Consider the following 25,277-nt stretch of genomic DNA (forward strand, 5'->3'; position numbering starts at 1 on the left):
ATTTTTCAGTCTATTCAATTTGAATTCATTATCTCATATTTTTCTTCCTGCACCTCCATAATTTATGTGCACATCTCCATAATTTTCAAAATATATTTTATCCTCTATGAAAAGGGAATTTTTAATTGTATGTTTTTTTGAAATTATCTATAACGGAATTTATAAAATAAGATTTTCGGAATATGGTTTAAAGGAGATATCAAAAAACAAATTTTTATTCATACGTGCTGGAAGAAATTTAGGGAAGTGCAGAAAGAAACTACCATCTAATCATCTTACCTTAAAGGTAGCCCAACCCAAAACAATCACAAGAATAGCATTATATTTTGCTCTGCAATAAACAATAGCAGAGAAATCTATGAAGACGTCGAATACAAACCAAAACTTGTTGTGCAAGGATAAGAGATGTTGCATAATTCTTGTTTCCCAAGTAATTTGATAATCATTTTGAGTTAGTCAACAATTTTCTTCTTAATTTAAGCTTTTCACAGTTCAGATTCTTTACCAAAGAACACTTTCTACTCATAAATTAAACTAAACTCATATTTTATTCTACAAAGTAATTGCCATGTTCTATTCTACAAACCAATTTACATGACCCATACTCTATACTTCTTTATCATTTTTGCGATAAATTTATTAAAAAATTTACCATTCAAAAAGGGAGATTTTAAAGCATTGATATAATAGAGTTTAGAGATGATGCATTGTCATTGTTTTTCTTTTATAGTTCTTTATAGGGTAAAATATGTTTTTAATCCTTATATTTTGGAAGGATTTGTTTTAGGTACAATTTATTTTTTCAACTCTAGAAAATTTTGGTTTTAGTCATTTTTTACCAAATTTTTTAACTTTATTTACTGTTTAAAACACGTTTTTTTAACTTTATCTACTGTTTAAATCACGTTTTATTATAGTATTTGGATTGTTTACACTGTTTTACACATTTTGCTTCAATGTTAGCAAAATGTATCAAACAATGTAAACAATCCAAATGCGAAATGTGTTTTAAACAGCAAATAAAGTTAAAAAACGTGCTTTAAACAGCAAATAAAGTTAAAAAAATTTGATAAAAAATACTAAAATCAGAGTTTTCTAAAGTTAAAGGACTAGATTGTACCTTAATTTGAAAGAGGAACTAAAACCAAAATCACCCCCAAAGTAGAGGAACTAAAAACATATTTAACCCTTCTTTATAAATATATTTTTTGGGATTGTTAATGACTAGTTTCTGGTTAATCACTTTTTCTGAAATTTTGACCAATTACATGGTAGAAATATCTAGTTTCTTAAAGTATTAAAAGTTCTTCAAATTTTCTTTCAAACAACCTTTTAAAAATTGTTAATTTTTAATTATATTTAAGGACATACATAGCTTGGGAGCCGTATAAATATGGTGGAAGAGAGTGAAAGCGAGACACAGAGTAAAACTGAAAGATGAGTTTTCTCGCGGGAAGGTTAGCTGGGAAAGAAGCAGCGTATTTTTTCCAGGAATCCAAACAAGCCGTAGGAAAATTAGCCCAAAAAAACCCTATTCCTAAGTCCAACAACAGCAACAACCTAAACTTCCACGAAGAACATGATCATTCGGATGTTCTTCCCGAGGTTCTAAGACATCATCTTCCTTCCAGAGTGTTCAGAAATGATGAAGCTACCACTTCTTCCTTCTCTGCCTCCAAATGGGTCCTTCCTTCCGATCCAAAAATCCATTCTTCCGTATCCCCCGACGCTCTCAATCCTCTACGTGCTTACCTTTCCTTGCCCCAAGTCACTTTTGGCCCCAAAAGGTTTCTTCGTCTATCTCTGTTTCAATTTCCCAATTACTTTTACCTTATCAATCAAATATCATATGTATAATGGTTTCCCATTTGAATTGTATCCTTTAGTTTTAAATTGAGCTTGATTTTTGCGTATTATCAGTATAAAAAATTCTATAGTTCCTGAGTATTTAAGAATCATCACTCGCTGTTTCAATTTCCCAGATACTTTTACATCGTCAATCAAATATCATATGCATAATGGTTTCCCATTTGAATTTTAACCTTTAGTTTTAAATTGGGCTTCATTTTTGTGTGTTATCAGTATAAAAGTTCTATACTTTCTGAGTATTTAAGAGTCGTCACAAGAATGACTTTTAAGATAATTATTGTAAGATTTAACAAATTTATTGTAGTTTGTGATTGAATGACAATGTAAAATTCTTTTATACAGATAGTATGCCCTATTTGCACTTTTCAATTTTAGAATTTGGGTTTTAATAGGCAAAGAAGCTGGTTGTGATTCTTCTCTTTTTTATGTTTAAAATGAGTGGTTTTGTTCAATTGCTTATGCACGACGGTTTGGTTGCACAGGTGGCAACTGCCTGAAGCAGCAAACACAGTTTCGGCCTCAACAGCTAATGAATTGCGTCAAGATAGGTATGCCACTCATGTTAACCCGGAGAAGTTGAAAGCTGCTGGTGAAGGGCTTGCACATGGTACATTTCATTAAATTCCTGCTGTAATGTATATCTCTGATCTTTCATTGCTTTGTTTTACCCTGTATTATAAACTGTGAGTGTTTTAAGCAATTCTCAATATTTATAGATACCTGGTTTTTTTATGCAACATCAGGGAAATAAATTGTTTTTCTCACCAATGAATATGTACATTGTGGACTTGACATCTACTTGACTAGATTATATATATTGAGCTTGTTGCCCTCATCTTTCACATAATCACTTAATGTCTCTGTGGAGTTTATGGTGGAATGTACAACTGCTAATGATTGAAGGTAAAACCAAGCATCAAGTGTTTTCTACTAAGCAACTTGCCCCAATCTGTTTGAGTTGATGCAGTAGTATAAAGAGGAAGGTGTCGGAGGAGTTTAGGTAATTTTATTAGGTCCACAGAGTATATTAATAATTTGAGGGAGTAAAGTTGTAGTACTTAGAGCATATTTCATGATAGTTGCTATAAGAGTTACATAAAAATATAAATATTACTTTAATGTTGGTCCGCATACATGAATTGTTTAAAATTGAAGAGAGTTGTTTGTAATTTATAATGAACACATGTTTAAGACCTGTACTAAATTAATGTTCAGTTGGTTATTTACTTCGTTAGAGATTGGTTTGTGACTTCATCCTGATTTTGTTGTGTTTATATATATCAATAATTGTGTTAAGGAAAAATGGTTTCGGGCAAATTCTTCGGGGATGATGCTTATGTTTTCTAATGCAAATTTTCAATTACCATTTATTTAGTTGGAAAGGCTTTTGCCGTTGCCACTGCATTTGTATTTGGTGGTGCTGCATTGGTGTTTGGTACGGTGGCCTCCAAGCTAGAGCTGCATAATGTAAGTGATTTAGTTTGTTGAAAATATCTACCTAACTATCTGTCCTTTGAATTTGAACAAGTTAATTTTTAGGAGTTTTTTTAAGTTTCAAATTTTAGGATATTGGTCAGATACGTATATGATCTACTATATAGATTTAAAATATATTTTTCATACAAAATACCAACATAATTTAATATGTGGATCCTAGAGTTTAGTATATGTATTTTTTTTTTTAAATTAGTTAAGTAATCCACTAGAATGTCTACCTTGATCCATTCTCATTCATCGTTCTTCTTAAATTGTTTCATCATGTTGAAAGACATTTTAGTTTGTTGAGTTTGTCAGAAATTTTTGTTGTTGTTACATTACAGATGAGTGACATCAAAACTAAGGGAAAAGAGTACGTGGAGCCACAACTTGAGAGTATCAAAGAACAATTTGCTCCCTTCAAAATATGGGCAAGTTTAAAATTGTATTTCTTCAGTCTTCTGAGAACATTTCAATTCATAAGCCTAACTCAAAGCTTGGATTTGCAGGCTGAGAACGTGTCAAGAAAATGGCATAAGGAAGGGGAAGATGTTAAACAGAAGACTATCGTAAAGGAGCTATCTAAAATTTGGGGAAGAAAAACATCAGATTGAGATTTACATGACTTTAGTTGCTTTAGAAATATGTTGCATGGCCATCCAAAGATAGAGTATGCCTCTGCTTGTTGTTGTGTCTGTAAATTTTGAACCGGAGAATAAAAATAATAAAGAGTATTATTGTGTATCAATCATTAAGACGGTAGTAAATGGAAGAATATCAATGATATAAATTAAAGATTAAATATGTTTTTTATTTTATTTTTAAACTATTTTTTAAAATTGTTTCGTCTTAAAAACTAAATTATATATTTATTTCTTCCAAATCTTTGATGAAAGCTTATTTCCAATAAACAGCACGTGGAAATTATATTATAAATTCACATGTAGTATGTCAAAAGGATGTTTTATAAAACTTTCATAAAAGATACGAATAAAATAGATATATAATTTAGCTTAGAGATGAAATATAATTTTTTAAAATAATTTGAAGACAAAAAATATTTAACCTTAAATTAAATTATGATTAAATAGTAGTTTTGGTCATTACTTATTTTTTACTCAATATGATCTTTAATATTTATTCTTTTTTAAAAATTCAATGTAATCTTTTCCGTTAACATTAATGTTATTCCACCTAATTTGTTCTTGAGATTAGACAACAATGTGCGTGAAATGAATAGACGATTGTATTAGCATGTTAGCTCATCTTCTAAACGACATTAATATTAATCTAACGTAATGGATCATTGAATCTTTCGAAAAAAAAATATAGAGACTACTTAATAAATAAAGAAAAAACATTAAATCATTACTATAAATATAGGTTTAAAAATTGTTATTAAAGCTTAAATTATATTTGTCGTACATACAACTTTTATTGCAACCTAACTTGACATGGAAGTTGTAAAAAAAGAAATGAAGTTCAAGATGAATGAAGAGTGAATGTTGAGAAGCATCACGGATGAATTTGTATGTGAGGGAAAACCACGTCATCCCTATCTAGTAGGTTGGTATGAATCACTTAGTAATTCCTATAACTTATAATCAAGACCAGCTCCATATTTCCAAGCCTCAAGATGCCGCTTCAACTGAAAACTCATCTTGGATGGCAAGGTATGTACCAGTGGCCTTGCGATTCATTGAACATATGAGCACAGAATACAAGGTTTGTCAATAAGGAAGCTAAAAAGTGGTTTAAAAGGACCTTTTAAAGACTTTTACCTCACAATAGGATCAGCAAAGGTCGATAGAAAGGTGTAGTATCCAAGCCCCACAAAATGTCTCGACCAATCAACAAGTACAGGAACACCAACCTGGAACAAGATCAAATTCTTAACCCCTTATGTTACATATTTTTATCAAACTCCAACTAGGTTCCTATATGTGTTACTAATTACATATATAATATGAGAAACTAAAAGAGAAGAACATATATAAAAGTTGCACTTCAAGACTATGTGAAATTCCCTTGCATCATGAAGTACCTGCTTGAATATGGATGGGATTATTTGAGGATTTGTTAACATAACCAGGCCTAATGTTTTGGAAAGTGGACCAAACTGTACAACATCCTGTAAATATAAGAGATGATATCTTAGCAAAGTCATCATTCCAAGTTTAAAATTTGATATGTTTTGAGAAATAACATTTTACAGAAGACAGAAAAAAACATATCCAGAGTTTCAGATTGGGACCAAAGTATACCTGTAGAAACGGCCGTAGCACTGGATCACCTAGCCTCTGCAAAAGTGAAGGATATGAAAGAAGCCACGGTAAGAAAAAACATCAAAATAATCTCAGTCATGAGAGAAATATACCACCTGCATACAACTAAAGTTGGAATAAAGAAGTTCATTAATAAAATCTGCAGGAACATTGGACTGTTTCTTTGCTGACATTGCTCTTTGGAACAGCCATGAAGCACTCAAGTTGGGCTGCATGATACATAATCTTGGTCAGGTATTTAGTTTCATACCACAGACTCTGAAAGACTCAAACCTTTGAGAAAAGTTGGAGAGTACCATGTAAGGGTTCAGCAAGGACAAGTTGTATGAGTCAAGATAATCACCATCGATTGCTTCATGTATTCCTTCATTACAATAAAGTGGAGAAAAGAAAGAATCAGTTATCTCAATAGTACACCTTTTTTTTTTGTAGTTAGCTGTTACTTGTTTGAGCTACTTCGTTAAAAAAACCATCCAGATACTTTAAGCACCATTGCATGTTTTATTTATAGCATTTACAAACTTGGACTGATGATTGATTAATATTCACTCCACACATTTATACTTATAACAATTAGGTATGGGTATACAAATCACCAGCAGTGCCATTTGGTAATGAACCATGGGAGGTGGGAATTGTGATGATAGACTCACTACACCCTCCGTTTTGAGGTCAAATTTTAGTCAAATGATATTGTTGTACATGTTCTTTATTTCATGTTTCTGGAAAATAAATTCCAGAACAATCTGGAAATGAGTAAAAGAATTGTACATTCAGAGTTTAAAGTCTCAGATTGAAAAAAAGAAGGTAACTCCTGTCCTACAACATAGCAATAGATCTGCTTCAACTAGTACGAAAATGCACATCACAAGTTTAAAAAATTCACTGAAAGACATACCAGCTGACAGTCTCCCAAGGTGTCTGGTCAAACTTCCAAATCCACCAAATGAAACAGGTGACTGTATGCCACTGGCATCACCAAACTACAGAGAGTGAAGCTTCAATGATTTAATATTAGTTGATATAGATCATCGATGACTTAATTTTATTATTATAGAGATGCTTCAGAAGTGTATAACGTAATTTACCTGTAAAACTCTATTAAAAGAAGCTGGTAGCGGACTGCCAAGTGCTCCATATCATCATCAAACATTGTACGGTGTAATGTTAAAAGAAATTATAAGTTGAATAAGTTAGGTGCAGACAAAGAGCACGTCAGGTTTTTAGATAATTTTCTCATATGCAATACATTACCTCTCACGATATGTGGGAAAGATTCCATAAATAACTCGCAGTATCTCTAAATTGTCAAGTGAAACACCCTATAATGAAAAAATTGCAAATTGACGTCAGTATCAAGCTGAGAGCAGCAGAACACTTGCATAAAAAAATGAATCAGGAGAAATGTAAAACTTTTGGCACCTTATATGAGTTAAAAAAAATATAATATCTGAATAGTGTAAACCTTTATGGATTAGAATAGACATTGTAGAACTCAATGCACAGAAGCTCTTTAAAACATAGAGAAAGAAAGGCAAAACTGGATTTGATCAGTAACTACTAGAAAAACAGAGCGGAGCATATAAGATATAGAAGAAAGGAACAAAACTGATCTTTTGATATTCTAATTTTGCACTCAGATTGTTCACACTTTGAAATTTTTTACAGAAAGAACTTCAATAGAATGTACATGAAGCCCTTAGTTAGGCAAAACAAACAGCAAATTATGACTAAACTCAAAGTAGAGATCATGAGTTCACGCCTACTGCTTTTTTTTTTCTAAACTCAAAAACTTTAAATAATCTTATTGAATAGGTTTAATAATTTTGATAATCTCTATTATGTTAGGTTTTCTCAAATAGGTTCATTTCTTATTTTTTGTCTCAATCCTACTGTTAAATTGGGTTAAGAGAGTTAAAATTAAGCTCATCAAAAACTCAATCACGACACCCTAATCGCAAGTATATCCATCATAGCACAAGATCAAACCACTCGCAACAACCATGGTGAACCCTAGAGTCCAAAACTCAGGCCATCGTGACACAACCGTGAGTGTATTTTAACCCATTAACCCAATTTAACGGATTTAACCACATAGATCCAATTGTACTGATTTTTCACATTTAGAGACTCAATTGACACAAAAAAATAAGAAAGAGACATATTTGAGAAAATCCAACGTAAATAAAGACTACTGAAAAGATTAAACCAATATTTTAATATGAATGCTAAAATAACTAATTGCCAGAAGTAACATAAGGGTACAATGTCCTTCAAAATGGACAAAATAAATATAAAAAAAACCAACATAAATAAGGACTATTAAAATAATTAAACCAATATTTTACTATGAATGCTAAAATAACTAATTGCCAAAAGTAACATAAGGGTACAATGTCCTTCAAAATGGACAAAATAAATATCAAGACACATTAGAGAACATGAAGAAAATGAAACTAGCCTGGTATTCAGGCATCAAATCCCAGTATTCTTCTAATAATTCTTCTAATTTTGGGGATCCTGGTTGAGGCTCCACATAAGTGAACATATAAGTAGTACGGTCCAAAGGACCCGAGCCTGCAGGAAATGCCTGTGAAGATTTCAGCGAAAGTTCTTAAAAATAGCATAAGGATACTATGTTTCTATTGATATAGTAAAAGGTACCTCCCAAAACAATTGTGCTTTTGAGTCTCCAACTTTCTTTATTGATGAACTGCTAAATATGACATCACTGTTGGAGTTTGTCTTAAAGCCACGTGCACATGTTCCAACAACAAGACAAACACCATCAGGCTTTCGCCCACCTCTTATCTGTGAAATCATTGAACATGATGACAATCAGAAGAAACTTCAGGAAAAGGTTTTAATTTTAATACCCAGTATGTGCTTATTTATCATTCATTAAATAGCATGTGTAGAACTTTAATCAACAGAAGTTTTTATATTTTCATGAAAAGTTTTCAGCCTCATTCTTGTTAGTGTTGATTTTTACAATAATACGATGAAAGGGACCATCAGTGAACTTAAGTGGCTAATTATTCAACAAATATTGCATCACTTGCATTTGCATGCATATAAATGACAGTTAATGTGTCCTGCATATGGATGATAGAACTACAACAGACGACCCAAACAGAGAAAATGAAACACGTGCAAACATCCTTGTGATAATACTATGAAAATCATAAAATATCTGTTAGGATGCAACGGTGAGTAAAAGTATATTCCTGACCTGTTTTACAACAGGGGAGAAGTTGCCCATGGCATCAATTATGAGACGAGATGACAATATTCTGTCCCCAGAAAGTTTTAGAACCTGAAAAGAAAAAAACAAAATGTGGTTCATGCTTCACTATCTCCGTATAAAATAAAAATTATCATTTATCAGTCACATAAATTAGATGGTAATTTAAAATTTTCATTGCAATGCTAGGTTCATGTATTTTCTGTTTCCATGCTTCGCTGACCATCCTCAATCTACTATGCAAATTTTTTTCTGATACAGTGTAAGACTTTCTTTTTGTAACCCTTTGATGTTTATCTACAGTTAAGTGGTGTTTTTAAATGCAAAAAAAGTATACAGAACTTCAACAAAATGAGACATCTGACCAGGCTACACAGCCTAGAATGGTGTTTGGTTTAACTATGATAATTCATCAGTAATAGAATTTCACAAAATAGCACGTCATGATTGCGCTAGAATAACTAGTTTTAGAAGTTACGGTGAACTCACTGCAGCATCCTCATATACATTAATGCAGGAGACGCTGCACTGCTCAAAAATGACTCCACCAAGGGAGATAAACCGTGTCTTTACAATCTCTATAAGCTTTTCTGGTCTGCAAAATATAGCAAAGAAGAATGTTTAAGGAAAAGTCTAGATCTTCAACGGAATACTAAATTTTACTGTCAAAGGACTTCATTGTAAACCCTGTGCTCTGTGCCTATAGGAAAATAACAAAATGCATGTTTATGAGAGTTAAGCCAGACAGTATTCAATAACATACAAGAATACACAACTATCAAGATAAGTTACAGGCTCTCATACCAAGTCAGATTTTTTTATGCAAAATATTTTAAGACTGGATGAAGAATTCTGAAACTTGATGTACAATCTGCTTGCACATTTCTCAGTAATTTTACATCCAGTCAGCTACAACAAATTTTCTGTTCTCTCTTGAAAGGAATATGAAAAATAGGGAAATACATATGCACCAATTATATATGTGATCGAATTAGCTTATTTTTTGTATAAAAAATTTTTTATAACCAAAGTTTTAGTTAAAGAAATTTTGGAGAAATAAGTAAATTTTCTCTAATAATTAAATAATCTAAGCATACACTAAACTAAGCAATTGCAACTGCTCATTGCCAAGCCAGACAGAACAGAAAAGAAAAATATTAACTAGATAACAAAGATTAACTTATATATTCATAATTAAAATACAAGAAAGCAGTTATTATGGGAAGAAGACTGACGAAACACCGAGATTAAGTATGTCGCTGACCCAGATATCCCCTTTCCTTTCAAATCCACATCTATTCTGCATAGTTTACGAAGTTGCCGAAGAGGAGTCAGTAATAAGTAAATTAAAAATAAAATAAAGGGGAATGTAGGAAGCATAAATCCTGCGGAGTTTACAAAAGAAGACTTGGCTTGAAGGCAGCATTTAAGACTCGTGCCATTTGTGAGATATAGCTTTTTGTCGATTGGAGAAAGAAACTATCCCAATATCCCTCAGTTGTTAGATCATTTCATCTTGCAGTACTCTGTGATTTTTTTCATTTAATTTGTAACTAACAAGACCCTATTATCAATCTTTTGCTGTGTTTAGGTATGCGATGTGTGTTCAAACTTAATTCAAGATATTAATTTTGGAGAAACACCTAATCAAGATGACCCTTTCTACAAACAGATTGGCAACTAAACTGAAGAAGTTCAGGAATTACAGGATTGAATTTCACTGCCGTGGCTCTTTCAATGTCATCTTTTTCCAGGACTCCAACTTCTACAAGTTCCAAAAGCTCCTTTCTTGATATATTCCATTCTTGCTCTCTCTAGTCATAAAAATAACACATACAACTCAAATTAATTAACCCTTCAAAGAATTCCCTGACCATTTTCATTGTAGGATTGAATGTTGATAACTCAATCAAGAAGCTGAAATTACCCCCTTTAGTACATTCCTTTCCACAATCGCAACTCGAAGACCCCTACTACACAAGGCAGTGGCAACGAAGATTCCTAGAGTGCCACCACACACCAACACATCATACGAACCTTCTGCTCTGTCAGCAAGACCAGATGAGCCAAACAAGCCTGGGATGGTAGAGACAATTTGCTGAGGCTTTTGATCAACTGCAATGAATACATACATAAGAAGATCATATAAAGTTCTCTCATTTCCTAAAGGGTATAAGAATCATGGAATGACATGAACCTTCTTGAGAGGAGCATATGCTTGACCATAGCTTGTCTAATCTTTTCAAGGCTTCATAAGAGTATACTCCACCAGCACCACCAACTTCTCCACCCACTGAAACACCCTCCATAATCCTCTAAAAAGGTAAAAGATAGCACAATATTTTTTACATGATCAACGAATTAAAAACCAGTCTACATATGATTGTTAAAAGCTAACAATCTTATCATATTCAATCAGTAACAGAAGAGAATGTAAAAACTTTACACTATAAGTGTTATTTGGGCTTGTTACAAAGAAAGCAGAAGGTGGCATGAGAGACTGGAGATTTGGTACCTGGGTTCTGGAGGGAAGAGCTTGTGGTCTCAAAAGGAGGGGTCTTTTCTTATGTGGGAATGGAGAGAGCTGAGATATTCCATTAATGGGTTGAAGCCTAAGCAATGACATAACAAGAGAAGCTAAAAATTTAAGATAAACAAGAGAACAACAGAAGTAAGTAACTAGCTTTTCCCTCTTCTTCTGTGTTTGGTTCATCGGTTATGATCAATGAAAAGGCGACGAATTTGCGCACCACAATTGCACACGTTCAACTTCCGTATGTCCTTTTTCCTTCCTCTATTTTTTTTTTTAACTTAAAAAATAAGTGTTGTCAATTTATTCATGAATTGAACAAAAATTGCAAGTGTTAATGAATATTACTAAAATAATAATAAAGAATTAAATTAAGAGACTTTTCCGTATTTTAATAACTTATTTAATATATTTTTTTAAAATTTACAAGCCTATATTTTTAAGGAATTAAAGTCACTATTTAGTGAGAAAATTTTTTGGGGGATATAGACTGAGAACTGCACTAATAAAGAAATAAAGTAAAAGTAAACTATTGAATAATAGGTAGACCTTTTGTGTGGAATTCGAAAGTTTGGGTAGATTTTAAGATAATTATTTTTTAATATAATAAAATAATTTTGTATAGGAGGTTTAAAATTGTTGAAAATTTAGAAATAAATTTGGAACAATAGTTTTAGGACAAAAAAAAATTATAAGCTTTAAGTTCTCGTGTGTAGGAAAATATATGAGAAGAATTTGCATAAATGCAATTCTATTTAGATATTTCTGATTAGTCTCTAATAAAATAACTTTGTTTTTGCTGAATTAAATTTTGAAAAACTATTTTTATATTGATTAAAAAAGTTAGTTGCTTTTATTTAATTTTTATGTCATACAGAAATTCTAAATTATCTCTACTAATTTATTGGAGACTGCGTCTAAATTTAAATATAAAGCAAATTGAATACAATTGAGCTAGTTAAATTTGTATTTAAATCCAAAAAAATATAATATTATATATATAGGTGTGGGACCATTAGCCTAGTTTTTTACATAACGTTATCCCACGATCCACCTGCCTAGTGCCAGTTCTATCACAACCATATATATATATATATATATATATATATATATATATATATTTTAATACTCTAAAATACATAGTAATATATATTTAATTGATATAAGTTAAGTTAAAAATATTCTTAACTTCTGAATTCAAATGGTAATAAATCAATAATAGCATTATTAATAATAAGGATCTATTAGTTTTGTTAATGATCAGTTTTTCTGAGAGAACTTAACTTACTAAATCTTTATTTTCGATCTCAATTTTTAACTACCAAGTTATACAGTAATCCGTTCAAACTTAATTTTGGTTTTAATGTAAGTGATTTTAAATTAAATATTCTTATCTTATTTATATGTAGGTCGAAAAAAATAGCTTTAAAAGACAAAAAAAAAAGTATTATTGAAAAAACAATTAGAAAGAACAATACTTAAGAAAGGAAAGAATAATATACATTAAAATTATTGTATAAAATCCATTTTTGTCAATTAAAAAATTTAAAACCATTTCTTATTGTTTTAATATAAGTTTATTAATTTTAAATACCTATGTGTTTAAATTTTTGTTTTTAAGAAATTAGATAAAATAAAAGAATGGCAATTGGGTGAATAATTATTTCGGAGGAAAAACTTATGATTTGTATCTCCTTTAATTTTAGTTTTCCTCTTTATTTTATTTTTATTTTTCATATTTTCAGAAATATCTGTAGGTAAGTAAAAAAGGCCTTATTCCCAAAATTTGAAACAAAAATTGTGCTGGCAACAGTGTAGAAACCCCACTCCAATTGAAGGTTTCAACTTTGAGGATAAACCTCTCTCTCTGCTGCTCCCAGTGAGGGTTTATCATTCCCTTCTGCATCCTCAATCTTGCGATTCTTTTGAACTGGTAAAGTCTCAGACTTTAATCATCTTTTGATCGTTTTGCATTTTTCCTTAGTTTGTGAGGAAACCCTAATTAGAAAGCTGGTGTTTTTACATTTTAATTGAGTCTTGTGTTTTGGAATCTGAAGATTTGTTATGTGCTTTTAATGAATGGTGTCTCCATCTCTGAGTGAATGCAATTTGATAATTTTCTGAACTTATGTTCATTTTTTTGGTCCTTTCATTCGTTGGTGCTGGGTATGGTAAGCCTGATCCTTCACTCTGGTTATCTCTTCCCTTGTTATTGTATATGCCATTCACTTGCAATTAAAATTTAACAAACATTATTCGTGGGAATTTTGGTTCTTTGTGGAGTTATTCAATTCTTATAATATGAACATTGGAAGTCTGTGAACTTATTAAATTCGTCCTTGCAGGTTTGTGCTATTTTAAAAGTGAAACAGACTGAGTTTGAACTGTTCACCTGGCATGGCAAGCTTGTTGGCAACATCGGTCATCGGCTATTCTCCTGTGAGCAATGGTTCCAGGGGATTTGGAAAGTCGGGGAATTTTTCTAAAGGAAGGTGTTGCATAAAAGCAATGAAGATAGAGAAATCGTTGGAGGAATTGTACAATGTGAAAGTGGAAAGAAAAGTGTCTCCTGAGAGACTAACTGAGCTTGGAGTATCAAAATGGTCAGTGTGGAAGACTGGGAAAAGCAAGCTTCCCTGGGACTGGCAGGTAGACCAACTGGTGTACATTGAAGAAGGGGAAGTGAGAGTTGTGCCTCAAGGAAGCAAGCGTTTCATGCAATTTTTGGCTGGAGACTTGGTCCGGTACCCTAAGTGGTTTGAAGCTGACCTCTGGTTCAATGGCCCATATCAAGAACGTTACAGTTTTAGAGCATATGGAGATGATTAAAGTAACATCCACGTCTTATCTGGATGTTTCAAGTAATTGATGTGGTCTGTAGTTTTAGTCGTCCAGTTCTAATTGCACTGTCAATATATTTGACTGATTGCGATACTTCACTACCTTCTAAAAGATTTGGTACTAATTGCTTATGTTGTATACTTTTTCATGTTTTTACCTATGCTAGGCAAGACTTCTCGACGAGTTTATCCAGACCAACTTGTTATTCCATCACTATACTAAGATGATATTTGTTTTTCAAAACCTATCAACATAAATATATATTTGAAGGTAATGCACACGTGTACAAGTAAGAAAGATATCTCTTTATAAAAATAAGAGCACACACATTAACTTGGAGCTGTGTATGTTCAACTCTATACTTTGCAAATCACTCATCGGATGGGATAGAGAAGGGTGTACAGTGATGTATCATTAAATCTCAATCCTTGAAAGGCCACATATTTCAGGGAACCGAAAAGCACCAAAAATTCGAACGTGTAATGGCACCTTCAGAAAAAGAAAAAAAAAAAGGATCCAATATGATAGGCAGGTCAGCCAGCAAATAAAAAACTACTCCCAGAAGGAACAGTAAATGTGAATAAAGGTTGGGATCTTTTTCTGCAAAAGGCAAGAAATAGAAATTACCAATGTTTGAATTACAGAAAGGTAGCGAAAGGAAATGATTGTTTATGTATGTATCACCGCATAATCTCAATGGCTAGACTTCTAAAACAACATCGCCTATTAAACTACATTCCTTATGGTACATAATACCCATGATTCCAGAACAAATTGTGAGACAAAATGCCCAGAAACAAGGAGCTGATTGATATCCACATTAACGCCCGAGTCACCTTTGTTCCTCATCATGAGGTCAGATCAAACAATTTGGATCTCTGACAGCTCTCAACCACCGGCAGTAGCCAATTGATTTGCACTGGTTGTGATAGCAACAGAGGACACAAACCTTGACACAAGAATGGCCTCATTGCTTACAACATTAGCTGCGGCAACCTCTTCCAGTTGTTTCCATATGGATTCCCGCTTTTCTAGCTTCTCCCTGTCCTTGATTTCTTCTTCTTGGAATTTCATCAAGCACTCGTCAAAAAGTGCCTGATCAGCATCAGAGAATATTTTTCTAACATTCAGGGTCAAACTCTGAACTGCTTGGTTCCAATGGCCCCGTATATTTTTCTCCAAAGCAGGGAATATTATAGGCAGTATCACTTTGCTGTTTTGTAAGATCAAATTTCGAATATGGTCATTGTTCCACAGAAACAGAGCTCGTTCAGCTACCTGCCAACAGAATAAAGATAACATCAAACATAACTTACTAAATCTAGCTAATTTTTAATTTGAACACATACTTTTATGGTGCACTTAAGCTGTGTTTCATTGTTTAGTTTTAATCTTTTGAGTCTAATTCCAGATAATAAAACTATAGTATGTATTCGTAAAACTCAACAAAGAACCCAAAAATCTACAATCTACAGTTGTCCCAAATGCAAGTTCTAACATAAAAGACAATCATATTAATATATTGTTGCAACAAAAGTTCAACTACAGGAAAATTCAATATTATTTCATATGAAAATATATATCAAATTTCGGAGATTTAACAATATCCTATAGGTTGACCAAAAACAAGTTTTAGAATCTGTTTGAACAAATTTTTACACAAGAACTTCTAAGAGAGAAACAAGAAAAAAAATGAGTTTTACCATAAGTTAAAATTAGTTTATGCATAAGCATATTTATAGAAGTTCGCTCAGTCATCTTCTCTAAATTTTTAACTAATGCATAAGCTAATTTTAACTTATGAAGAAACTCAATTATTTTTTCTTCTTATTTTTCTCTTTGAGAAGTCATTATAGAAAGTTGTCCAAACAAAATCGTTATATAAAAGCAACCATATATAATGTGCTGTTGGCAACATAAGTTTAACTTCAAAGAAAAATTGAATGATCATTTCATATGAAATTATGAATCAATATAAAAAATTGAGATGTATATATAGAGCCATATAACAATGTTATTTTCCAAATGACCATGAAAAGAAGAAGGGATATCAAGTCAAGAAGGGATATTTTAGGCTAACTAGCTTGCTGTACATTTAAAACTTGATGGTCGAAATCTGAAGTCAATTGAGGTAGTACAACATTACACAGCCACCTACTTACCAAATTTTTACTGATATATTCTTACCCTAGTATATTGAAAAAGCCTTCGAAACCACAGCTAGTTTCTTGATGTAAATTCATACAATGTCCTATTTTAGTTCTGCTGTCTTAGACCCACACACAGTCATGCGCATACAGAAAATATGAAATGGCATTGTAAAAACTGAGTAATATTCAAATACTAGATAGCATTTAAGATAGCTGAGACAAGCAGAATGGAAATGGAAATGAATAACATCAGAATACAGATAAAGAGCTGCGGTGTTGCTGGCAAATGCTTAATAAAATGAATGCAGAATTCATATAAGAAAAGAACGATAGAATTTCATAAGCACCTGAAAGTGTAAGCTATTAAGGCATCTGCCAATCCGACGAAATAATGGGATCACACATCTCTGAAATTCTGCTGCTTGTGTTGCCTCTAAAACTTCCTCCAACTCACCTAGGAACATTACCTCCTTTGCACTATTAGTTATCGGCCAATATTTCAAAAGGCCTCTAACCACAGTATCAGCTAGCTTGACATCCTTCTCGACAAACTGAGTAATACAATAAGAAAGCTGTTGATGATAAAGAGAAACGCACTTAGGCTTGTGTAGCGGAATCAGTGCGCGGACGAGGAACAGTTTATGCTCTTCCTTTAAAGGCAAAGCAAAACCATTTATTATGCTGCCCAATATTTCAAGCAACTCAGCAATCCCACTGTGTTTCTCTGTCTCAAATATGAACCGGTAAAAGATATTGTTGATAGCTTTTCTAATGAATGGTCGATGCACCATGAACTTCCCATAAATACGGTGGAGAATAGTTTTCAGGTAATCCCTCTCTCTTTGATCTTCCGAGTCAAAAAGGTCAAGCAGCCTCAACACAAACGAGTGATCAATGTATCTTTTCGCGAGCTTAGGATCTGTCTCAGGCGAAGCCACAAATCTAAAGAGAAATTCGTACACAATCTGCAGATGAGGCCACGCCGGTTCCAAAACAGGTTCTTCTTCATCAGGCTCACTGATATCTGCCAACCTGCCATCATGATTGGAAGAAGGTAAAGCGCGAAACAAATTTGTTGCTATCATCTTTGTCATCTCCTGCATCGCTAACTCGTTAAACTTCGAATTCACAGATGAAACGTAATCAACAAGCTCATGTAGAGTTTGCCGTTTAACGTCCTTCTCTTTGAGATGCTTGGCAGGATCATTAAAATCAAACACAACACAGCACATGTTCAACTTTCTAATAAAAAGATTCTGCTTCTCCGAGCTAGGGACATCCCTAAAACTAGGCAAAGCCTCATAAACTGTAGAAGCCATTATTAAACCCGTTGTAGAAGCTGATTTCTTAGCTTGATTGGTATAGTGTTGAGCAATAGTCTCATTCCCAGAACGAAACCCAACTGCACCAGAACTCGAAGATTTTGAAGAAACAGAATTCGATTTCAAGAAGGTATTAGAAGATGAGTTCAGTGAGAAACCATCATTTAACCCTCCTTCACCGTTTGAATTTCCGTGAGATGATTTTGAGGGTTTGCGAGGTATTTTACCGAGTATCTGTTTAATCATATCTAGAGAACCCCCGAAACCAGAAAAAGAAAACGACCCCAACTTTCTACTAACTAATCAAACTTTCACAATCTCGATCAATAACATTATCGATCACAACCAATGAAACACGTGGGAGGGTTCGATATAAGCATGCCCAAATAACCTAATCCGAAACCCGTACCTTAGAAAATATCAGTGAAAATTGTACTAAAAAATTCACGGATTACGACTGCATACGCTGGAGCGTGAAGAAATCGACGGGATAAAGAAGTGGAAAGCACTTACATTGAGAAAAAGCATGCGAAGATGGCACAACAAGGGAAGAAAGCCAGAGAAAATGCAACAAAATTAGAGAGAGTGAAGTTTAAAGAGGGAAATTGGTCCCAGAACATTTGCCCTATTGTGCGAAACTTGATGACGTGGCCCAATTTTGATATTTGAATTTACTATTTTTTATGTTTTGATGATTAGCAATTTATCATGTGTACTCGACTCATTACTTACTTTTATATAATCATATTTTTATATAACTAGAATTAAAATTTACAACAATGATATATTTTTTGTATGAAAAAATATTAAAAGTGTTTTATTACCGATTTTGAAATAAAATATTAACTTAAAATTTATTTGAATTAGTCAATGAAAACAGTGAAGAAATAAAAAATATATATAGTGACTGTGTAACTAATCATTATGTTTGACAAAATTTGTAAGAGGACATTTTTTAAGTAGAGATTCAAAATTGTTTAACTAGTTTATTCAATTCAAAAATTGTTGAGTGAACTTATAAAAGTCAGTAAGAACAAAAAAAAATGATTATAAGTTTTTTTTTTATTTTACATATAAAAGTATGTTTTTGAATAAATTTTATTATTGAAAAACTCTCTTCCTCTTATTTGCTGAATACTTCCCTCCTTTGGTTTATGTGTTGAAAACTATTTTAGTACTTTTTTGTGATTTATAAAGTATAAACTAAATAATTGTGTATATTGTATGATGCATGGGTTTATAAATTATACAAATAGCATAAGTTTAGATAATTGAGAATTTATTTTTGGTTGGTGTAATTGGAATTAAGTTTTAGGTTGAGTTTAAAGTTGAACGAAAATAAAACATTACGAAAAAATTTATAAATACCTAAGAAGGAGGTGTGGACTTATAAAATTTAAGGGTGCTTATAGAAATTAGAATATGAAAAAAATATACTTTTTTTCGTAAAGATAGAATTAATTTTTCCCATTTCTTTCTCTTCTCGCAAAATAAAATAAAATAAAATAACTTTTTTTTATTAAAAATTTCATATTAAAACTAGTAAGAACAGTATTTTAGTATCAATTTTGAAACAAAATGACTTAGATAAAGTTTTAGAAATCTTGATGATATAAAATTATTGGACATAATAAAAACATAACCATCGCATTTTTTTAAATATTGTTCGTTTTGAATATTAAAACTTTATCATAAATTTATTGTTAAAAAATATGACAGAAAATAATATATTTGATTATAATTTACCTTATTTAGTTTTTACATAATTGATTTTGTCTTAAATAATTGATATATTCTTTTCTTATTTTTGTATGTTAATTATTGTACGGTTATCTACATTCTATATATTATACGTTGGTTACTCTTTCAATATTAATAAAAATACATTTGTTATCATCCTTACAAAATTACATCAAAATAATAAAAAAAAAAACAAAATTTGTCTATATTATTAATATGAGATTATTGATGATGATAAAATCTTCATTTTAGAGATTAAAAAAAACAATAAATCATATTCTAAGCTAGTCTAAAGTAGATTATTTGTTTTTAATTTAAAGCTTTTGGTGTTTATAAGTTGTTTGAGACTCGGATTTTGGGAAATTATTGTGAAATGCCAACAAAATATAGGCTTTTGGAAAAATTAAAAGAATTTGGAGTTTGGTGTAATTTGTTAATTAGCCAGTATTTAATTGATTTTAATTTTGAGAAATACTTGCTATTTAGAAGATGTTAATTAGCCACTTTGAAATGGTTTTGATATCTCTTTACAAAAGGAATAATGACTCAAAAGATTTGAGAACATGTTAAGAAGAGATTATTTTCTAATTGCTCTGGTGAAATCAATCTAGCAGAAAATAAAAAATAATTGCAAAAACAAAAGTTCTACTGATCAAATTTGGAATTTGGAAAAAAATTTGTTCTTATTATCCAAATTTCTCTCCCCAGTTGCCAAAAAAGTTGAAAAGTTAGAATTTTATTATTTGTTTTTGGTGTTTAGAAACTTTAATATTTATAATGCTGTTTTAATTTAATACATTTTTGTAGATATTTTGTGAAAGTTTTTTTCTAAATAAAGGTGAGTTATTTAATGGAATATTTTAAATTTATACGTGTAACTATTATCGTATAAAATTATAAAATTAGAGTAACAATAGACAAGGTAAGGTGATATGGCAAAATTACATTCATATAATCCATTTCATAGAAAATCAAATAATTAAATAACAGAAATTCAATTAAAAACTATAAAGCTTTTTAATAATTGATGAATAACAAAAATTTAATAAAAAATCAATTAAAAACATTTAAAACCATTACCGGCTTAAAATTAATTAAGTATTTTTCTTTTATAATATAAGATGCAAAAAATTACCTTAAAAAAACTATTTTCCCTTCTTTTATAAAAAATATTTTTCTTCCTGATGTTTTGTATTAAACTCTCTTTAGTGCCCCCAAATGCTCTTTAACTTGTGGGTGAATACCATGAAATGATACCACTTATACGATACTTACTCTAAATTTAAGGGCAACAATGAAAACCATCCTCCTCCTAAATTGGTAACAAGCTATCAGGATTTAAAATGTCCAAATTTATTTAAGACAAGGAGATGCCAGTGACATCTTTTTGGGCTATTTATGTATCATTCATAAGCTGGTATTTAACTAGTTCATATGAAAACTGCATCGTAAACAAAATTAACAAGAGTTGAGATTGCATCTAAGAACTGTTTGGCGCTAGATAATTTAGATAGCAGATGTAGCACCGATTTTGAAGGGAAAGGTGATGCAAGTCAATAGCTTCTCCTTATGATCCTTAAATGTCAGCTTCACATCATAAGTGCCCTGCATAAGTAGTGGCAAAATTTAATAGCAAGTACGCAATGAACACAAGATCAAAAAAAGTTAATGGAAAACAGATAAGTTGTAAATGAGAAAATTGTAGAAGACCAAAACAAAATCAATCTGAGTGAGGAATGAAAAATGATCTATAGTTATTTGGATTAATTATACCACATTAAGCTTCATGAGTTATTCGGCTGAAATGGCCTTGACTAGATTAACAAATATTAACAGAAACCATAGAACATGGCTGATTTTTGTTGATATGTAAGTTGAAAAAGTTTAATACAGATGGAACCAGAACAAGGGGAGTGGTGAATATCAAGTTCTTTGGATCAAGATAACATGATTAGCAAAAGTATTAGCAAACCAAATTGAATCAAGAGTCACAAAACAAAAATACTGTTAACAGTGCACCGAATAATCATTTTCTAGTTTGATTTTCTGTGCTAAACCAAGCATGGTTGTTCAAAAAGTATTAATGAAGTAAACAGAACCATGAACCAACGGAGGAACAACACACCAAACCAAAGATACAGTTAAGGTAAGCTGTTTCCAATTCAATTTGGTGCGAGTAAATAATTTTTCAGTTGGGTTGAATTCGTTTCTTATTTTGTACTAAACCAAACCAGGACTACTTACTTCCTACCACCATTCACATCATAAAAGCAAAAGTATCAGTTCCGATTTGCAGTGCTCAATAATACCATAACAGACAGCACTATGAATATCAAAACAGTGTATTTTGAAGACATAGAGAGAATCTGGACTGTGTATAGTGTGTGTATACGGGGTAGACTAACCGGTGGGGTATATGGAGGCAATAATTCGGTGTGAACAAGTATAAAGTTGCCTGCAGGCACCGGACATGGTGTTTCCTCACAGAGATCATGGAGAAATGTAGCAGGTGGCCCTTCCACTCCAACGTATGAAATTTCATATATTAAGTCCCCGCTTTGAATTGGTTCAGCTGCATGAATTACATGAACAATCTCCACTCATTAATAATCTGAGTTAATTCTAATAGAATAGCCATATTAAGCTTGAGCAACTCATTTAAACATAACGCATTCAAAGAATAGCATAAAAACACAGAGCCAGAAGATCATAGGAATTGGGGGAAAAAAGAAGAAGCATCAGCACTCACGCGTGTAAGCTGGGATCTTAAAGGTGAATGGAACTCCTCTCTCCACAGGGTCAGGTAATATTTCCACTCCCTTCACCTTTACAGCATAGGCTGCATGCGTATCTGCATAACATAAAATTCAAATTAAAACAGAGGGAGCTAACACACCAACAATACAAGCAACAAAAACCCTAACCACACAGCTAGCTTAATAGATCAACACTTTAACGCTGTTCAAATACTCCTGTTCAAAAAAAAAAAAATTGATTTCACTTTTTCTCAACTAACATATTCCGTTTCTGATTGAAAACGAAACAAACTTTTGAAAATCAAACTCACCAGAGTGGAAGATCTCAACTAGCTGGTAACTAAGACGATGCATGAAAGTTAAATGTTGAAGAATGAAACAAAGATGTGAACTTAAAGTTAGTTGAGGAAATTACCACAGTATTTGAAAGATGGGTGTGGAGCATGAAATCGAGCTTGAGCATGAAAAGAAGAAAGCGTGAAAGTGATGAGTGTTAGGCAAAAAGAGAAGTATGGGGTGGTAGAAGAGTGAGTAGCCATTGTTATGGAAGTATCATGGAAATGGTATGTGGCATGACATTATATTATATATGCATATAGTAATGTCAAAATAATAATAAAAGAGTAACGCGTGCTGCATGCAATCCACTTAATTACACTCTCGATTACATCATTAATTAAAGTATGACGGCAACGGATAAATGAATTTGAAATTCAAACACATTTTTTTTATCAAACTAAGTGAACGATTCCACGTGTTAAGAGTATATATAGCTTTGATCATCTTTACTTTATCTAGTCTATTGCACATCTATCTTTTTCTTCAATCTCTTTTTTTAACATATTCGTGTTTGAGAACCTTTGAAATGAGAAATAATATTTTGTTTTTTAAATTTCCATAAAATTAAGTAATTATCATAGAAAATACAATATCTTTGTAATTAATTTTTGAGTGATGTTGTAAGTAATTTAATTTAAATCAGAAAAAAGTTTGGATTTTATTTAGATTTTTAATGATTAAAAGATGCTTTTACCATATGCATTTCTTTATGTACTTAAAAAAAAATGCGTAAACTAGTTTACATATATTTGCATTGATTTAGAACCAAATCACGCTTAATTGTATAAAAGTAAATAGAAGAAAACTTCTTAATAACATAAGAAAATAGAAACAACCAACTAAAAAAAAATGGAACAGTTTTATTATAATGGTTTAATCTTATCTCTAATATATCACATTATATAATTTATAAATTTATTATTATTTTTAAGTAACTTTTATGTATTAATTTTATTGAATAATTAAAATCTTAAAATTTTAAAACTGTTTGATTGGAAATAAATTAATTTATTTTACAATAATATATATTTGTTTAAAAATATAAGCATAGTTGCAATTTATTTATTTATCTAGAGTTTAGTATGGAAACGTTTATTATTGAATTAAAAAAATTTAAATAAACAAAGAGTCACTAAATGTGTAATTTAAGTTTAAATGTTTTTTAGAATAACTTCTTTCACTATTTATATGATATCCAATGTAATATGATATAGCATTTGTTGACTTCTTCTCATATCATTTGATACTTCTGATGATTTTTATTTTCGTCAAGTGCGTTTACTTTGGTCTCATGTTTTTCTTTCTGTTCAATGTTATCTTAAATAGTGTAAATTTTGTTTAATTTGGTCCTTTTTGCTAACGTCGTTTAAATCGTTAACGACAGACAGTCCAAGTGTGCACAACAGTGTTGAGATGACATTTAACTACTGTCACGTCACCATCTTCTTCAGCCTTCAGCCCACCGAACCCTAACGCCACCGCCGCCACAGAAATCGTCCAAAGTCACCATGTCGCCGTGAAGTCGCACATGCAAAGAACCATGGCAGCCATCACGCACAACCTCCATGACCACCACCATCAAAGTCACAATCTCCCCTAAATCATGACACCCTAATTTCGAACTCCATTCAAATCTTCATTCTCGCGCATCAGCGATGAATCAAATCGAGAGCTTCATCGTCAGCGCGACAATCCTTGCCACCTTTGTGCAAAGCTCCAGGGCCATCATCTTCTCCAACCTACAGAGAACCACAATGAAATCCAGAAAAATCCCAAATCAAAGAAACCTAGAAAAGTGTCGCGGCTTGCCTCCACCGGCCACCGTGAGTGCTTTCTTACACAACTAGGTTCGTCTTATTCGTGCTACCATGAGTTGCATAATTAGTAAAATCATCCTCCATTGAAGCAAAACGAACAACATTTTCCTTCTTCTTGCAGCGCAAGTGCAAGAAGGTTTCCCCCAAATGTAGAACCCTAACTTTGGGGTGGGGCTATCAAGAAACTCTACTTTTGGTGACGTGGTAGTAGTTAAATGTCATCTCAACACTGTTGTGCGCACCTGGATTGTCCGTCTTAACTATTTAAACGGCGTTAGCAAAAAAGATCAAATTGAACAAAATTTAGATAACATTGAACAGAAAAAAAAAATCATGGGAATCAAGAATGCACTTGATGAAAATAGGGACCATCAGGTGTATTAAGTCTTTTTTTAATTGAATAAATTTTACCTTTTAATAATAAATTATTTATTTATTTAATAAAATTAACAATGAAATAATTTTTTCTATTTAAAAAATAAATAATTTATCATTTAAAAACAAGTGCAAAAAAACTAGCATTACAATAAAATAATTATTAAAAAAATATTATTAAATTATAAAAAATAAATATAGACCATATTTATAATTTTAATATGTAATTTTTATTTATTTCATAAGTATTTTTTTTTATAAATAATTATTTTAGTTCAAAAGTAATTACTTAAAATGGTGTAAAAGAGTATAATGATATATACTAAAAACAATTCATTTATTAATATTATAGATTATTAAATTGAAAAAAAAAATCATAAGTATTTATAAAAATAAATACAAATAATTTTTACAATATTATTATAAACATTTTTAGTTATTTTATAGGTCATTTTTTTTATCATAAACAATTATTTTAGTTTAAAAATATTACTCAAGAGTATACTAGTAAAAATTTGTATATACGACAATTT

General features: G+C 31.5%; 5 protein-coding genes across 5 annotated transcripts; 2 read left to right on the forward strand and 3 right to left on the reverse strand.

The window, feature by feature from the left end:
* The first annotated feature begins 1,400 nt into the window (after window positions 1–1,400).
* LOC106764311 lies at window positions 1,401–4,096 on the forward strand. Its single transcript, XM_014648589.2, has 5 exons — window positions 1,401–1,787; window positions 2,352–2,476; window positions 3,245–3,336; window positions 3,690–3,776; window positions 3,855–4,096. The coding sequence occupies exons 1-5, from the start codon at window positions 1,438–1,440 to the stop codon at window positions 3,957–3,959; spliced, it is 759 nt and encodes a 252-aa protein (XP_014504075.1). The 5' UTR covers window positions 1,401–1,437; the 3' UTR covers window positions 3,960–4,096.
* A 634-nt stretch (window positions 4,097–4,730) lies between these two features.
* On the reverse strand, window positions 4,731–11,631 carry LOC106763127. Its single transcript, XM_014647320.2, has 18 exons — window positions 11,390–11,631; window positions 11,072–11,189; window positions 10,802–10,989; window positions 10,581–10,688; window positions 10,110–10,174; window positions 9,364–9,469; window positions 8,863–8,946; window positions 8,295–8,441; window positions 8,092–8,220; window positions 6,885–6,952; window positions 6,719–6,752; window positions 6,529–6,613; window positions 5,927–5,994; window positions 5,726–5,839; window positions 5,610–5,645; window positions 5,390–5,476; window positions 5,127–5,218; window positions 4,731–5,033 (listed from the first exon to the last, which is right to left on the reverse strand). The coding sequence occupies exons 1-18, from the start codon at window positions 11,585–11,587 to the stop codon at window positions 4,937–4,939; spliced, it is 1,824 nt and encodes a 607-aa protein (XP_014502806.1). The 5' UTR covers window positions 11,588–11,631; the 3' UTR covers window positions 4,731–4,936.
* A 1,550-nt stretch (window positions 11,632–13,181) lies between these two features.
* Window positions 13,182–14,455, forward strand: LOC106764890. The gene is made up of 2 exons (XM_014649327.2): window positions 13,182–13,337; window positions 13,750–14,455. The coding sequence occupies exon 2, from the start codon at window positions 13,802–13,804 to the stop codon at window positions 14,231–14,233; it is 432 nt and encodes a 143-aa protein (XP_014504813.1). The 5' UTR covers window positions 13,182–13,337; window positions 13,750–13,801; the 3' UTR covers window positions 14,234–14,455.
* A 323-nt stretch (window positions 14,456–14,778) lies between these two features.
* LOC106764889 (serine/threonine protein phosphatase 2A 59 kDa regulatory subunit B' gamma isoform) lies at window positions 14,779–18,337 on the reverse strand. Its single transcript, XM_014649326.2, has 2 exons — window positions 16,743–18,337; window positions 14,779–15,523 (listed from the first exon to the last, which is right to left on the reverse strand). Exons 1-2 carry the CDS (start codon window positions 17,961–17,963, stop codon window positions 15,134–15,136), a joined length of 1,611 nt encoding a protein of 536 aa, XP_014504812.1. The 5' UTR covers window positions 17,964–18,337; the 3' UTR covers window positions 14,779–15,133.
* A 2,413-nt stretch (window positions 18,338–20,750) lies between these two features.
* LOC106764414 (putative phosphatidylglycerol/phosphatidylinositol transfer protein DDB_G0282179) lies at window positions 20,751–22,775 on the reverse strand. The gene is made up of 4 exons (XM_014648701.2): window positions 22,629–22,775; window positions 22,207–22,308; window positions 21,863–22,029; window positions 20,751–21,062 (listed from the first exon to the last, which is right to left on the reverse strand). The coding sequence occupies exons 1-4, from the start codon at window positions 22,750–22,752 to the stop codon at window positions 20,964–20,966; spliced, it is 492 nt and encodes a 163-aa protein (XP_014504187.1). The 5' UTR covers window positions 22,753–22,775; the 3' UTR covers window positions 20,751–20,963.
* Between the last annotated feature and the right edge of the window lie 2,502 nt (window positions 22,776–25,277).

Source organism: Vigna radiata, chromosome 6, assembly GCF_000741045.1.
Source record: "Vigna radiata var. radiata cultivar VC1973A chromosome 6, Vradiata_ver6, whole genome shotgun sequence".
NCBI lineage: Eukaryota > Viridiplantae > Streptophyta > Magnoliopsida > Fabales > Fabaceae > Vigna > Vigna radiata.